Here is a 15,931-nt window from a genome sequence, read left to right as displayed (position 1 = left end):
CTTCTGATGGCTCCTTCCAGCAGGATAATGCTCCATGTCACAAAGCTCCAATCATCTCACCACTGGTTTCTTGAACATGACAATGAGGTCCCTGTACTACAATGACCTCCAGTCACCAGATCTCATCCAATAGAGAACCTTTGGGATGTGGTGGAATGGGAGATTCGCATCATGGATGTGCAGCCAACAAATCTGCAGCAACTTTGTGATGCCATCACGTCACTATGGACCAAAATCTCTGAGGAATGTTTCCAACATCTTGTTGAATCTATGCCAGGAAGAATGAAGGCAGTTCTGAAGGGGGTCCAACCTGGTACTAGCAAGGTGTACCTAATAAAGTGGCCGGTGATCGTATATCTATCTAGTAAGAGCACTGCCCAAAGACCTGCATGGAGAGACAGGAGTATCTTTAAAAAGGAAAGAGGCAAGCACAAGTGGGAAAGGGGGGTTGATTTACTTAAACTGGAGAGTGCAAAATCTGGTGCACTGTGCGTAGAAACCAATCAGCTTCCAGGATTTTTTTTGTCAATGCCTAATTGAACAAGCTGAAGCTGATTGGCTGCCATGCACAGATCCACCAGATTTTGCACTCTCCAGTTTTAGTAAATCAACTCCACAGTGTACAAAGCCATTTAGATTTTTTTTTTCTTCTCTCTCTCTATATGTAGATCTATATATAGATCTCTCTCTCTATATATATGTAGATCTATATATAGATCTCTCTCTCTCTCTCTATATATATATATATATCTAACTAGATAGATTATATATATATATATATATATATATATATATATATATATATATATTTATTTATTTATTTATATATATATTTATAGTATGTTTTTGTTACAAGGCCTTATATCTGTAGAAATAATATATGTTTGATCAATTTTTTAGGATGTGATGTTGGAAAAGTGTAGAAATATGTCCTCACCTCGTCTATAGCAGATTCTTCTATTAACCGTGGAGCATCGGAGGACAGGAGACCATGTGTGGCCATGACAAAGATTTTGTAGGCCCCTCGTTCTTTAAGTGTTTCGGCAGCAGCGACAAAACTGTCTACATCATCTATGATGTCATCCTGCGGGAACAACAAGAAACACGCGTCACAAAAAGAAAAACCCCAGCCAAGAGATGGGACATTTTGTTGTGAAAAAAGTCACCAATGTGAGGTGGATCATAGTTGGTAGGAGGAGCCAGCAGAGTGCTGTACATAGCTTCCTGAAAACATCACAGGCCCCGGGGGCCTCAGTACTCCTCTCAAGAGCCCTCAGCACCGACGCAAACAGTGAGTTGGCTTTTGGAAGGAGTTATGCAATGGCAATTTTCTGCACACCCTCCCCATGGTAATTTACCTTCTGTACTCACCACAATAATAGCTATCCTTCCACCGACATCACCGACAACTGTTATAGGGGGCTTTTCTTTAGGGAACATCACTAAGAAAAAAAAAAAAAAACACAAACTGTTAAATTTAACTCCGATCCCCGAGATCATCTAACTATAGACTGCTGGGGTCCATGAGCCCCACAACACTTACCAACGGGCCACATATGGCACACAGGCCACAGGTTGGGCCACAGTGTACAGGTGTGACCCCATCGGAGAGATTCCCTCACTTCCCCTTCCAAAAATCTCTAGCTCTGATCTAGCCTACCTTTTTGTTGTAGGCGTTACCTTTAAATTTTCTCTCCTGTTGAATTCTCAGGAATCTTGTATATATATAAAATTAATAACCCAACAGGTTGACTTGGGCTCCCTCCTGCCAATCCCACCTGGGAACTAAACCCCTGAGATCTCCCTACCAGTGAGACGCATACAAACATTTGGTGGTTTAATCCTACCAAAAAAAAAAAAACCACGAAATCCAACGCTTTTATTCTTACAAGCGGATTGGTCCTTATGGCATATCTTTTATTCTTCTCTTCGCTTTTTCTCTAGCCCTCCAAGTCTTGCTCGGGTCGGCAAGATGGCGGGTCGGGAAAGCCCAGATCACGGGTTCCCGACCCGCCATCTCCGAGCATTAGTGCGAAGAACGGAGCCGCCGCTAGAGGAAGCAGAGCTGATGCTTCCTGTATAGCACCGGCTTCTTCACAGGCGGAGTGATTTCAAATGTACTCCGCCTGTGACAGGAAGCATCGGCTCTGCTCTCTACTGCAGCTGTATGCTTCTGTCACAATTATAATCGGGGATGGCGGGTCGGGACACAGGAACCCGCGATCTGGGACAGCAGCCACCAGTATCAGTACCAGCCACCAGTATAAGTACCAGCCACCAGTGTCAGTACCAACCAGCAGTACCAGTACCAACCAGCAGTACCAGTCAGCAGTACCAGTACCCGCCAGCAATACCAGTACCCGCCAGCAGTACCAGTACCCGCCAGTAGTACCCGTACCCACCATCCGTACCAATCATCAGTACCAGCCAGCAGTATAAACCAGTAGTACCAGTACCAGCCAGCAGTACCTGTACCCGCCAGCAGTACTAGCCAGCAGTACCAGTCAGCAGTACCAGTAAACAGTACCTGCCAGCAGTACCAGTAAACAGTACCCACCAGCAGTACCCATGGGCAGTACCAGCCAGCTGCAGGAATCCTGAGGAAGAAGTGAAGATTGAGGTCAGTTGAGGATCAGGTAAACCGCTGTGCATCAGTGTGAAAGCAGCTTTAGACCCCTTTCACATGATCGGTCCGATCGGGTCCGCCTGTCTGTTTTTCAAACGGACTCACCATTTACACATTTACACCCGCCTATCTGCAATCCAATCTCCTTAAAAAGAAAACAAAAAAACAGATGGGGATCTGTCCCCTTCTGTCTGGGCGGATCGGAGGGCCCTTAGGGTAGAGCGGGTTGCACCCGTGTCTGCTCTACATATGCAGAGTGGACACAGACCTGCCACCTTTACGCTCATTGTGGCCCGTGACCGGTTACCAAGTCGATAAAGTGGCCCTCGCTCCTCAGAAGGTTGGGCACCCCTGCTCTAGATCATACAAAATTCACTCTGGGATGTTTCCGAAATGATTATGAACAGACATAAAATGTGTTAATGGTTCAAGTGTACAAATGTCAAGAACAGACAGCCCAATGTTCCAGACCTTCCCGTTAAATGAGTGATATTATTCCAGGGCTGCACCCTGCTGTGTAAATATTAGGCTTTGGTCTGCGGAGCATTTACGGATGTGAGAGGTGTCATGGCAGGCTGCAGAATGTTACCGAGCATTACACATATCTCAGGAAAGAGACAATATGCTGTCAGTGGAGACACGCCAACATAGATGATATATTATACAGAACATGAAGAGCTCCGGCATGCAGTGCTGGCAGGACAGACTGCGGAATGCTTAAAGAGCACCCATCTTTATATCACCAACCCTGCATGTCTATTGTTGGGGCTCCTAAGTGTTTGGAGGACACACACATCTGTGCTGATAAACATTCAAATACACTATATTACCAAAAGTATTGGGACGCCTGCCTTTACACACATATGAACTTTAATGGCATCCCAGTCTTAGTCTGTAGGGTTTAAGAATGAGTTGGCCCACCCTTTGCAGCTATAACAGCTTCAACTCTTCTGGGAAGGCTGTCCACAAGGTTTAGGAGTGTGTTGTCTATGGGAATGTTTGACCATTCTTCCGGAAGCGCATTTGTGAGGTCAGGCACTGATGTTGGACGAGAAGGGCTGGCTCGCAGTCTATGCTCTAATTCATCCCAAAGGTGTTCTATCGGGTTGAGGTCAGGACTCTGTACAGGCCAGTCAAGTTCCTCCACCCCAAACTCGCTCATCCATGTCTTTATGGACCTTGCTTTGTGCACTGGTGGGCAGTCATGTTGGAACAGGAAGGCTGTCTAATGTCTTGTCTTGTTATGCTGACACCTTAAGAGTTCCCTTCACTGGAACTAAGGGGTCAAGCCCAACCCCTGAAAAACAACCCTACACCATAATCCATTACTATAATATAAGATTAATCATGTTAATTTAATTTAAAAGGGAAGTGCGGGATTTAAACAAAACAAACATATGGGCTGTTCTCTGAACGCCATAAAATCGCGTTCAAAGTGCCATTTTTCTGACCACAAAAAATGCCAAACGCCGATAAACGCTCATAAACGCGTGTTAAATATCGTTCTATTTTTCAATGCATTGTGGGAGTTTGGAATGCATTGTGGGATTTTTGGAGTGTGCTCTGTTTATTTTTATTAAAAACGCCCATAAACGCTAAAAAAAACGCTCAAACGCTAGTACAAAACGCTGTTAAAATCGTGTTTTTCAACCAGCGTTTTCTGCCAGCAATCTGGCGTCCAGAAAAAGCTTTTTTGAGCTCCAGTGCGCATGGAGCCTTATATTCACCTAGGTGGATGCAGTATCGGTCCGGGGTTGTATCTGTCCCCCGCCACCCTCTAGACTGAGAACTGATCGCTCAGTTCTCTGTCTTCACTGAGCAGAGAGCCGCTGACAGTCAGCGGCTCTCTGCTCTGCCCCTCCAGCACTCACTGGAGCGCTGGGCTGTGGAGGCGGCAAGAGCAGCTTGTTCAGGCTCTCAGGCTGCTGATCCAGGCACCTGGGTGGATCCTGACAGTAAAGTTGGGATCTCTATAGAGCTCGGACTGGATGAGTGATATCAGCCAACAGTGGACTTTAGCCTGCTGCCAGCTGAATACGGGTCACAGGGATGCAGAAAGAAGTGCATTCCTGTGACACACAGGAGAAGTAGGGCCAAAAGAGTTTTCTTCTTTAATAAAGTCTTCAACCTGTTTAAATCTGCAGAATATATATATATATATATATATATATATATATATATATATATATATATATATATATAATGCCTGGTGATCCTGCTATCAAGTTCCTTGTTCAGACACTTACTGCTATAAGGTTGGCCATACTCTGTTCCTGTCTCCCAAAATATGCTCCTATATTGTCCCCCTGGATTTTGACATCTTCCAGTTGTGCTCATACATTGTCACCCTGGCTTCCAGTAAGGACTACAAGTGGCTGTTTCAAAACACTTTATGTAGACATGGTCCACTGCTACAATCAGAAAACCCATCCTGAGATATGTCATGTAACCATAGCTAGAGTGCATGAAGACAGGAAGTCTCTACAAAGAGGTTTCAGGAGATCAGGAACACTGCGATTGTAATGAAGATGAAAGAAAGGTAACAAAAAAAAAAAAAAAAAGAGGCTACACTAGCCTTGTGCATTAACATAAAACAATATAGGAGGGAACTAATTGGGACCTTAAAGGCGCTTGAAGAAGACAATAATAAACTTCATTCATAAAAGTTCACAATTTATTGGATTGCATTATTCAAAACATTCCATATTCATATGGTCCTGTTGTCCTTACTTCCGCAGCAGTACAAAGGTAAACTCTCGCAACATGTTTTGCCCTGTGGGGGCTTCTTCAGGGGAAAAAACTAACTGCTAGTATTCTGAAAACCCCTGGTTTAACATTTGTCAGTAGAGAGAATACAGAAAAAGTCTCAGAGTAGTGTCAGGTGTCCGGTTTCAGCGTGACCAAAAGGAGGCACAAGAGGACCAAAAGTGTGTAATACTGAGTAGAACCACAACGGGGCACCTAGTCAGCAAAAGTTGGCAGCCAGCTTTAAATGAGCCTGGACATGGTCTGCATACAGGCTGCCCACAAGGCTTCCAATTCCAAAAATTCCAATATACTCATAAGAGTAAATGAATACAGGCACATCAATAGAACCAGTGAACACAATCCAAGACCAATTGCTCCAGTGATGCCCACCGGCAGGAGGCACAGCTTACGCATTTCAAGGGCAAAGCCCACTTAATCAGAGCTACAGTATGGCATTTATGGTAATGCACAAGGCTGGTCAAGTTTCTCCACCCCAAAGGCGCTCATTCATGTCTTTATGGACCTTGCTTTGTGCACTGGTCCAAACCATTTGGCGGAGGAGGGGATTATGACATGAGGTTGTTTTTCAGGGGTTGGGCTTGGCCCCTTAGTTTCAGTTAAAAGAACTCTTAAGGCGTCAGCATACCAAGACATTTTGGACAATTTCATGCTCCCAGCTTTGTGGGAACAGTCTGGGGATGGCCCCTTCCTGTTCAAACATTACTGCGCACGATAGCACAAAGCAAGGTTCATAAAGACATGGATGAGCACGTTTGGGATGGAGGAACTTGACTGGCCTGCACAGAATACTGACCTCAACCTGATAGAACACCTTTTTTCAATGAATTAGAGCGGAGACTGCGAGCCAGGCCGTCTTGTCAGTGCTTGACCTCACAAATGCGCTTCTGGAAGAATGGTCAAACATTATCATAGACACACTCCTAAACCTTGTGGACTGCCTTCCCAGAAGAGTTGAAGCTTTTATAGCTGCAAAGGGTGGGCCAACTCAATATTGAACCCTACAGACTAAGACTGGGATGCCATTAAAGTTTGACAATATAGTGTATATGAACACCCCTCCAAATTATGGAGTTCAGGTAATTCCAGTGAGGAGTACTGTTAATGTTACAGCATACAAAGACATTTTGGACAATTGTGCTCTTCCAACCTTATGCTAACCCTTTTCTGTTCCAGCAGGACTGTACTCCTGTGTACAAAGCCAGCTCCATAAAGACATGGTTTGAGGAGTTTGGTGTGGAGGAACTTTGTGCCCTGACCTCAGCCCTACTGAATACCTCTGTGATGAACCAAAAATCTGAATACGAGCCAAGTCTTCTCATCCAACATCAGTACCTGACCTCACAAATGCGCTTTTTGAACGATTGGTCACAAATTTCCCACAGACGCACTGCAAAATTTCATGGAAAAACCTTCCCAGAGGAGTGGGGGGCTGTTAAAGCCAACTCCATATTAATGACCACGTTTGGATCTCAGAACACTTTTTTTTTTAAATACTTTTTATTGAGTTTTCGTGGGTTACATAATACAGCCTCTGGGCATACCCCGGCTGAGATAATAAACATTATAACAATCCTATAGAATTAAAACTTTTCTATATAAACCACTATAAATTAAACTGCTAGTGTCGTCAAAATAGAGAGGTAAGGGGAAGGAGAATGGAACCTGTCCTTCAGGTGACTCCTACAGGAATAGATGCTGAGGTTGAGGATAACTCAACTAGGAGAACCTTCAGATAAAAGCAAAATTAGGTCTTCACCGCTACAAGACTGTTAGCTGAAGTAAACATTCGAGGGGATCCAGAACCTATTGCGTTGCGTTTGCGCTGTCCGATTCTAACCAAACGTGCCGGATTTTGTCAAACTTAGCCGGGCAGCATCTGGTGAGATATGCTGCTCTGTATAGTTGGATCTCGGAAAACTTTTGGCCATACAGTGTACTTTGTGTTTTCTTGGAATGCAGACCAAAGACTGCATCGTTCCATGTAGAAAATCCCAGAACTCTGGATAAAACAAAATCGGGCATAGAGAATTGCGATACAGTAATATGGGCGGGGGGTGAGTGGGGGGCACGTCTATGAAATTACTTTCAGGGGGCCAATATGGCTATCTCAGGTACCTTTGGCTGTGCGATGGAAGAGCTTGTCAGGAAAAACAGATGACGTGTTCGGGCAATCTGTGAAAGCGTTCGATGATTACCATTTGCTATGCTCAATTCAGTTACAGCATAACCCCCATTGTGTTGAGTAATAAAATAATGATAGTTAGGACAACATATGCCCTGCAGCTTAGTGGATGCCGCGTCCCGCCGGCACAAGTCAGCTATAAAGCAAATGAACATATAAAACAATTATGCGCTTCAAAAACGGTCCTTCAAGTGCTTCGGTATTCAGACTTGGGTCTCCATTACACCTAATTGCATTTTCACTCCGGTAAGCGTTCTCCCCTGAGAAAATTGCAGCGACCGCAAAGCAATCGCTGCACGAGAGTTAAGTCACAATGTAATCCATCTCTACAAAAGGTATGTCCGCCCCGACAAACCCCCCTCCCAAACATGAGGCCTCGCCATTTAATATAAGCAGAGAAGAAGAAGGAAAGCCAAGTAACATGCAGACATTAATCCTCATTTGGAGCCAAATCTTTCCAATCTGTTATGAGTATTATAGGCTTAATCAGTCAGATTTGTGCCAACAAGTGCCATTCTGGTTAGGTTACTGCTTCTGGCTGGCTAATGCAATGATTACCATATTTATCGGCATATAACACGCACATTCATTTTAAGAGGGAGATTTCAGGAAAAAAAAACTTAAATTTTAAATAAGGAACTTTGAAGCAAAATAAGGGTCAGTGCCATCTGCAGCCTCACCATTGCCATAAAGGCAGCCTCACCATTAATGCAGCCTCATCAGTCCACATCAATGCAACCTCACCATTGCCATCAATGCAGCAGCCTCACCATTGCCATCAATGCAGCAGCCTCACCATTGCCATCAGTGCAGCAGCCTCACCATTGCCATCAGTGCAGCAGCCTCACCATTGCCATCAATGCAGCAGCCTCACCATTACCATCAGTGCAGCAGCCTCACCACTGCCATCAGTGCAGCAGCCTCACCACTGCCATCAGTGCAGCAGCCTCACCACTGCCATCAATGCAGCAGCCTCATCATTGCCATCAGTGCAGCAGCCTCACCATTGCCATCAGTGCAGCCTGATCAATGCCCATCTGCAGCCTAGAGGGGACAGGGATCTGACGGCGCTCATCCCGCTCCCTTTCCTGTCCCCTCCGAGGTAGCTAAAATTTAAGACGCTATTTGCACCCGATTTTCACGGTTAATGAGTGAGCGTTATACGCCAATAAATACAGCCAATTTTATTGCCACAGACAAACGATCCGTTGGGCTCCGGGATACCACTGCATTGGGAGACCAGATCAGAAAACCATGTCAAGGGCTCCATATGTGGTCTAGTTTTCCCAAATCAGCCAAAAAGCTTCAATTCTACATTGCTTAGTAAATATGTGTTACAAGGAAAAAATGTGAGGAATAGTGACAATGCCATGTGTGGTTTGGAGAATTCCCTAGAAACCAGGCTGATCAGAAGGAAATCCTAATCTTTTTACAAGTTTTACATATTAAGGAATATACTAAAGAATACAGCCAAAGCTCGTTTGGCATGACTTCTCCTATGGATCACAGGAGTGCAGTTCGTTCTGCATTCCTGTGACTGGTTTTCAGCTGACAGCTGGCTGAACCTGGCTGTCAGCTGATGTCACACAGCCGGTCCAGCCTGCGGACAGATCACGACAATATGGTCAGGATACACCCAGGAGCCTGGACTGGCACCTGCGTCAGCCTCTTAGCAAAACACTGAGAGCCTGAGCCAGCCACTCCCGCCTCCTCTACAGCCCAACGCTCCAGTGAGCGAGGGGAGGGACAGAGCAGAGAGCCGGAGATTGACCGTCATCAGTTCTCTCCTCACAGAGCACTGAGAACCAGGGTGGATTTGATTTAAATCAAATCGATTTAAATGACGATTTAAATCACTAGTTATAAGGCTTGATTTAAATCAACTCGATTTAAATCATCATTTTTAAAGAGCAACTGTCATCTCTGTCCCGCAGCAGCTCCTCCTCTGACCCGCTGCTGACTCACCGACAGTCCCATTCACTTTAATGCTGGTGATGCGGCAGTGACAAAACAAGGTGAGGGACGTGGCAGCAGCAGGTGAGTGGATGCCCACTAACAGGCGCTGCCATGATGGATCTGGAATTACAGGTGCTCTTTAAATGTAAAGACTTGTTCTTGCTGGTAGTTAGAATCTTTATTATTTGCAAACAAAATGAAGGATTCCTATTTTAGAATAATAAGCTGTGAGGTTAGCAGCGATATCAGAACCGATCAATGCAGTGCATGTTATCTCAGCTTGCAGAGCTTGGATTCATTGAATGAGTTTACCAAAAATGTACATTTTGCAGAATATACAGCCTCATGCTACATAACTAAGCTCCATTTCATGCTGAATAAACTAAATTATTAATGTATCTTAAATAGAAAAACTATCTTTAGATAGATTTTTACTCCAAAAGCATTTTATTAAAATAAATGTCATAAAAAAAAAAAAAAAAAAAATCAGATTTAAATAATAATAAAAAAAAAAAAAAAAAAAAAAAAAAAAAAAAAAAAAGCTGATTTTTTAATATTAAAAAAAAAAAAAGAAAGAAAATCATCGATTTTTATCCACCCTGCTGAGAACTGAGAGATCAGCGGTGTTCAATCGCTCGGTTCTCAGTCTTAAAGCCAGCGGGGGTCCAGATGCTGTATCTACCTAGATAAAGTATGCCTTCCATAAAATAAAAAAAAAAAATCCTAAACTTCTCTTTTAATGATCACCCGAAAGCCCCATTTTTTTTTTTTTTTTAATGTTCTCTTAGATTTTTTTTTTTAAGCTGTCCTACTTGGTTTACTTCTGATCTTTGTATCATTTGCCTTGTATGGGCCTGTGGTTGTTACAGTATGCTTTCTGTCCTCAATAAAATTAAAGATGTAAAGTCTCTAGGTTTTTCACCTTAATGCATTCTATGCATTAGGGTGAAAAACCTTCTGTGCTGCAGCCCCCCAGAGCCCCCTTTTTTTCTTACCTAAACCCGATCGTTCCAACATCGAAGATGAGCTCAGCAGCTCCAGCCGCTGTATTGGGTCTTCATTGGATAGATTGATAGCAGCAGGAGCCATTGGCTCCCGTTGCTGTCAATCAAATCCAGTGATACGGGAGCCGAGGCTGAGTCCTGCTGTCTGTGTCAAAGGACGCAGCAGCAGAACTCAGAAGCGCGCGCGCTCGCACGAGTGCCCCCATGGGGCACCCAAAGAAGAGGAGGAGCGTCGCCAGGACCCCCCCCCAAAAAAAAGAGGATTGAGGCTGCTCTGTGCAAAACCCTTGCATAGAGCAGGTAAGTATGACATGTTTGTTATTTAAAAAAACAAAACATTAAGGTGAAAGAACTTCTGTCACTGACCAACCACCTTGTCTTACTCACCTGAGCCCCGTAATTTCGACGCCGGAGACGCGCTCACCCTCTCTGCCCGCTGTCTCGGCTCTTGATTGGATAGATTGATAGCAGCGCAGCCATTGGCTACCGCTGCTGTCAATCGAATCCAATGATGCGGGCACCGGGGGGCGTGGCCAAGTCCGGCATTCTGTGTCTATGGACGCGAATGCTGGACTCGGGAGCGCGCCCGCACGGGAACCCCAAAGGAGAGCGCTTCTCCTAGGTGGTTTACCGGTGCGGGGAGGAGTCGTGAGCGCCAGTGGGGGACCCCGGAAGACGAGGATGGGGGCCACTCTGTGCAAAACTAACTGCACAGTGGAGGTAGGTATGATATATATTTCTTTTTTTTTTTAAATAACAGAGGGTTTAGTAACCCTTTAAGTTTACCATTTAAAAAGCTGTCCCCTGCAGTACCACTACCTTGCCACAAGATGTCCTAAGATTTCTAGCCTAAATGACATCCAGAGTACTGTCCGTGATAATTTTTTTATTTGCACTAACATACAACTTTTCAGGATAAGCTTCGGGGGTATGTCCCTTTCTTCAAGGTCCCAAGCGCACAAATACGGCTATAATCAGCTCAACTCATAAGAGGAAAGACTGTTGTGCTCCCCACCCTCATCCCATCCCCAGGCATGACACCCTGTCCTCACAATCTATTGGTGCAGCGAGCGCCCCTGTTTCCATCAAGAAGAAAAGGACCCTGCACATTATGTCATGTCAGAAAAAGAGAAGAATAAAAATGGCATAACATACTACCACCTAAGGCCCCAAGGAGGGAGAGGAGAATATAGCGCCAAGTTGGGCCCTAAAGCAGTATTAATCCAAAAAGCAAACGTTTATTTAATTAGAGCTTACCAATTCTTAGATGTGATGGCTGCGTTTGTTTCTTTTTTTTTTTAGGCTTTCTTTCTTCTATTTTCATCTGGGGATCTAGCCAGTAAGCCCGTTTTTCAAAAGAACAAGCTCTATTGCAGATGTATAAACTTACAGGGATGATATAAACCATTTACCACTGGCCCCCTGCTTACAATAATAGTCAGCTTTTATTTAGGCAAAAACTTTATCCAAAAAGAGCAAAAAAGTGTTTGCTGTAAATGATTATAAAGTATTAGCTGGGGTTTGGATTTAAATTGTTAATATATCTAAATCTGCTAATATATTTAAACACTCCCTTCCCCCCATGCTGACATGTCTGCTGTCTAAGTGTGCCTTCTGTGCTCCTTTATCCAGAGTGGGGGCAACTCTAATACAGGAGGTGTGTCACTGGCCAGATCACTAGCTGAGGATATGGGGGGGGGGGGCTCCCTTCTCTGCAAGGGTAAATGCTCATTAACTTTAGCAGAAGAGAAATAAGATGTAACACTTTATTTCTCGCTCCTACAGGGTTCCCAAAGCCTCTTCACGAAGTCGCTCCAGTCTGGCAGTCGCACACTGACATCATTAAGTACAATGCATGTCCAACTGTCCTCTACTGTACATAAGGATGGCAAGGCACTGCCCACAGTTTTCAGAGAGCAGAACAGGCGGGTGCTGAAACTATCTGGAGCGAGGAATAAGATATTACATCTTATCCTTCACCCCTTGACGTAAAGCGGTGGTTCCACCCACAAAATTAACTTTATATTGATTAACTGGAAAAAACATCAGAAAAAAACATTCAAACATTTTTTTTTTTTTTTTTACATACTTGTTCAGGGCTGTTGCTATGTGTCTTGTAATCTGCCCCCTTCCTCTCCACGGCGCCTGACGTCACTTCCCTCGGCGCCTGTGTTCTCTAGTGCTCCTGGGAGATGTGCGTTAATCATTTCCCAGGAGTCACTGGGCAGCGCAGAGGGCTAGAATCCCAGTATTTGATGGGCTTAATATCATTGCCATCACAACGGGGCTGGCACTTCCGCCACCGCCGCCCGTTGTGATGGCAACCTGAGAAGTTTCCTGCGCTGCTAAATGAGTGGGCGGTGCATGCTGGTTATTCAGCAGCACAGAAACCTGGAAGTTTATGCTTGTGGGCTTCGTATGCCCATAAGCAAGATGGAACCGCGCAAGACAGGTAAATAAGTTTAAAAAAAATAATAACAAATATAGCGGCGCTATTAGTAAGAATAGTATTGCAGCAGTGCATTAAGATCATCTTAACAGATGCCTTTAGAATTTTTTTTAATATGTCGGTGGAACTCCGCTTTGATTAAACTTTAAAGCCCAACTCCAATTTAAAAAAATATTTGCGCTCGCAGTGGGTGCAACCCCCCCTCCCCCACCCCCCATGCAAGAGTTAAATGAGTGTTAGGGGTGCATGAATAAGGTGTAAGTACTTCTCTTATTCCTGCGACTGGCTCTGATCACATATCAGCCCCATTGGCGTACAATACAGTATAAACGTCTCTGTTTTGCATGTGATGATGCGGAGGGACCATGCACAGACTGGAACTTCAAGCACTGAAGCTGAGGTGTCGGGCTTTAACCCTTGCAGGGGCCAACTGCAGAGGGTAGTTTTTGTGTAATTGTCGGAGTTCAGCTTTAATGGTATAAACTTTGGCTTCTATGATTAGTTTGCAGTTATTTATGTACAAAAGGCATTTACATATCTCAATCCATCACAGATTCCCCAAGTAAGAGGATTATTGCACATTTGAGGACAGTGGGTGGGGAGCCAAGAGTTCTGGATATAAGTTGGTCCCAGGGACATATAGGAATTATCTGCATGGCTCCACCCACTATTCTAAAAACAAAGAGCTGGAAAACTTTGTGCATTTCATCAGCCCATCCAATCACACATTTGAAATTGAGCAACGCACAGCGATTAGGAAAATCCTGATAGGTCAGTAAGTTTCTGGATAAAACCCATTTTTTATGGTGTATGCTGGGAGCGTGGGCTGCGTTCCGTGCGCGGCTGTCAGAAGGAAGAAAGGACTCAGTCAGAAGGAGGAAAAAAGTAAGCAACCTCCAGAAATATAACTAATGTTTCTTTAATAAAACCACAACGTCGGTTCCCAGTCTTACAAACTGACCCCAAGTGACGGGGTTAATCCACTGGAGACAGATGCCAGCAGCGTGAGTAAACCGCGTAGGTCGCTGCCAGCGAGACGATCCAGCTACATCTCTGCCAGGAAATATACCAAGCTGAAAGCTTTCCAGAGGGCAAAACGAAGGCGAGTCAGCACTGGATGGGTCCACAGACACCGAAGGAGATTTACAAAGACTACCACTGAGTGAAAACGAGTGTTGATCCACAGGAAATCTAGACTGGAGTTCTTTATAATTTGCAGCCCCAGAACCTGTATAGAAACGCAACACGGACCTTTTTGCATTTAAAGTGGTTCTAAAGCTTTATTTTTTTAATAAAATAACAAACATGTTATACTTACCTGCTCTGTGCACTGCTTTTGCACAGAGCAGCCTCGAGGAATGGGCAGCTTTACCATCTGAGAAGACAAAGAGCCTCATCCACAAATACCACAAAAGACTGTCATTGATGTTAAAGGGGGCAATACATGGTATTAAGAACTGGGTTATGTAAACTTTAGATCAGGGTCGTTTCTGTTGCCATTATGATTTAAAGAGAGTAAACACAGTTGACTGATAATAAATGATTTCAGCCAAACACTAACCATGAGTGAAAGAAAAGTTTTTGTGTTATCGTTCATATTCCCTGAAAAATGGCCAAGAAATCATAAATTCTGCCAGGGTATGTAAACTTATGAGCACAACTGTATATAGTAAAAGTGTATTTTTCCATTACTTCTAAAAAAGAAAAAAAAAAAAAAATTCACTTTCTTGTAGCATCACAACCGTTCCCACAACCATCCAGCTGACAGTTCAGCGTGAGAATCTCTCCGCCGCAGAAACAGCTTTCCCTTCTACAGATAACACTGAATTCTGCCAACTGTTTGTTTTCTTTAATTATTATCCCCAAAGGAGGTGTCAGTGCCAGACTTTGGCGGATTACAGTGTGAAACACCAGATTATAGCAGGTCAGGGCGCCGGTACTCGTAGATAAGGAGAGCCCTGTAGCTTGCGCTCACCACCTACCCCGCTTCCTGATTGGAGGGGCAGTTGGGCACACAATGCAAAGGTGTCCACACAAAGACTGGACCGATGAGAAAGGAAATCAGCACATCGGAACAGCAAACAAGTACTACATCATGGCAGAACGAAGCCAAACATCGACTTCTAGCAAAATGTGACTCTGTAGAACTTGGGTGAGCGCTGAAAGCAAGAAGCTTCTAGCGGAGCTTAAAATAAATCCCATCAAACAAATGTGATGCCATGAAAGATATTTTTTTGTTGACATTAAAGTATAGCTATCCCTAAGAGCAAAAATTACACTTCATAGGCGACGCTTTAAAAGCTTTTACAGCTCATCACTTTAGGCTTCATGCACACGAGACGCCGGTGCAAACTCTGCTGAACACATGTTTTTAAAAGCTGAAACCGGCGTTTAAAAAAGCCCGTTTTGCCACATTTGCATGCCGCGTTTGCGTCTAGAATCGTCTGCAGAGCAGAGAATGACATTTTGCGACCCAACTTTGGGGCCCAATATCTCAGGGTCTCTTGGAGCTAGGAACCCAAAATTTGGCATGCAAACAGAGTCGAACTAGCACTACAACATACTGTATATACTTGAGTATAAGTCGAGTTTTTCAGCACATTTTTTTGTGCTGAAAGTACCCCCCTCGACTTATACTCGAGTCAAGCACTTTTCTGCAGCAAAAAATTTCATTTTCCGAACCGATTTTGGGGCCCCGTATTTCAGGGCCACTTGGTGCTAGGAACCCCAAGTTTGGTGTGCAAACCCAGGGGAACTGGTACCACAACATATCCAAAGCTGGGGTTCCTAGCACCAAGTGGCCCCAAGATACGGGGCCCAAAAATCAGTTCGGAAAATGTCATTCTCTGCTGCAGAAAAGTGCTTGACATTTTCTGAACCGACTTTGGGGCCCCGTATCTCAGGGCCACTTGGTGTTAGGAGCCCCAAATTTGGTGTGCAAACAC

General features: G+C 44.3%; 1 protein-coding gene across 3 annotated transcripts in view; it reads right to left on the bottom strand.

The window, feature by feature from the left end:
- The window catches only part of PRPSAP2 (phosphoribosyl pyrophosphate synthetase associated protein 2), a 114,053-nt gene that overhangs the window by 1,541 nt on the left and 96,581 nt on the right, over positions 1-15,931 (bottom strand). For all 3 annotated transcript variants that reach the window (XM_073636389.1, XM_073636391.1, XM_073636390.1), the window contains 2 exons: positions 1,372-1,442; positions 938-1,084 (listed from right to left, as the gene is read on the bottom strand). In XM_073636389.1, the coding sequence (XP_073492490.1) occupies positions 938-1,084; positions 1,372-1,442 (218 nt within the window). The remainder of the gene's footprint in view (positions 1-937; positions 1,085-1,371; positions 1,443-15,931) is intronic.

This window comes from Aquarana catesbeiana, linkage group LG06, assembly GCF_042186555.1.
Source record: "Aquarana catesbeiana isolate 2022-GZ linkage group LG06, ASM4218655v1, whole genome shotgun sequence".
NCBI classification, from domain to species: Eukaryota; Metazoa; Chordata; class Amphibia; order Anura; family Ranidae; genus Aquarana; species Aquarana catesbeiana.
This window is presented reverse-complemented; position numbering and strand designations above follow the sequence as displayed.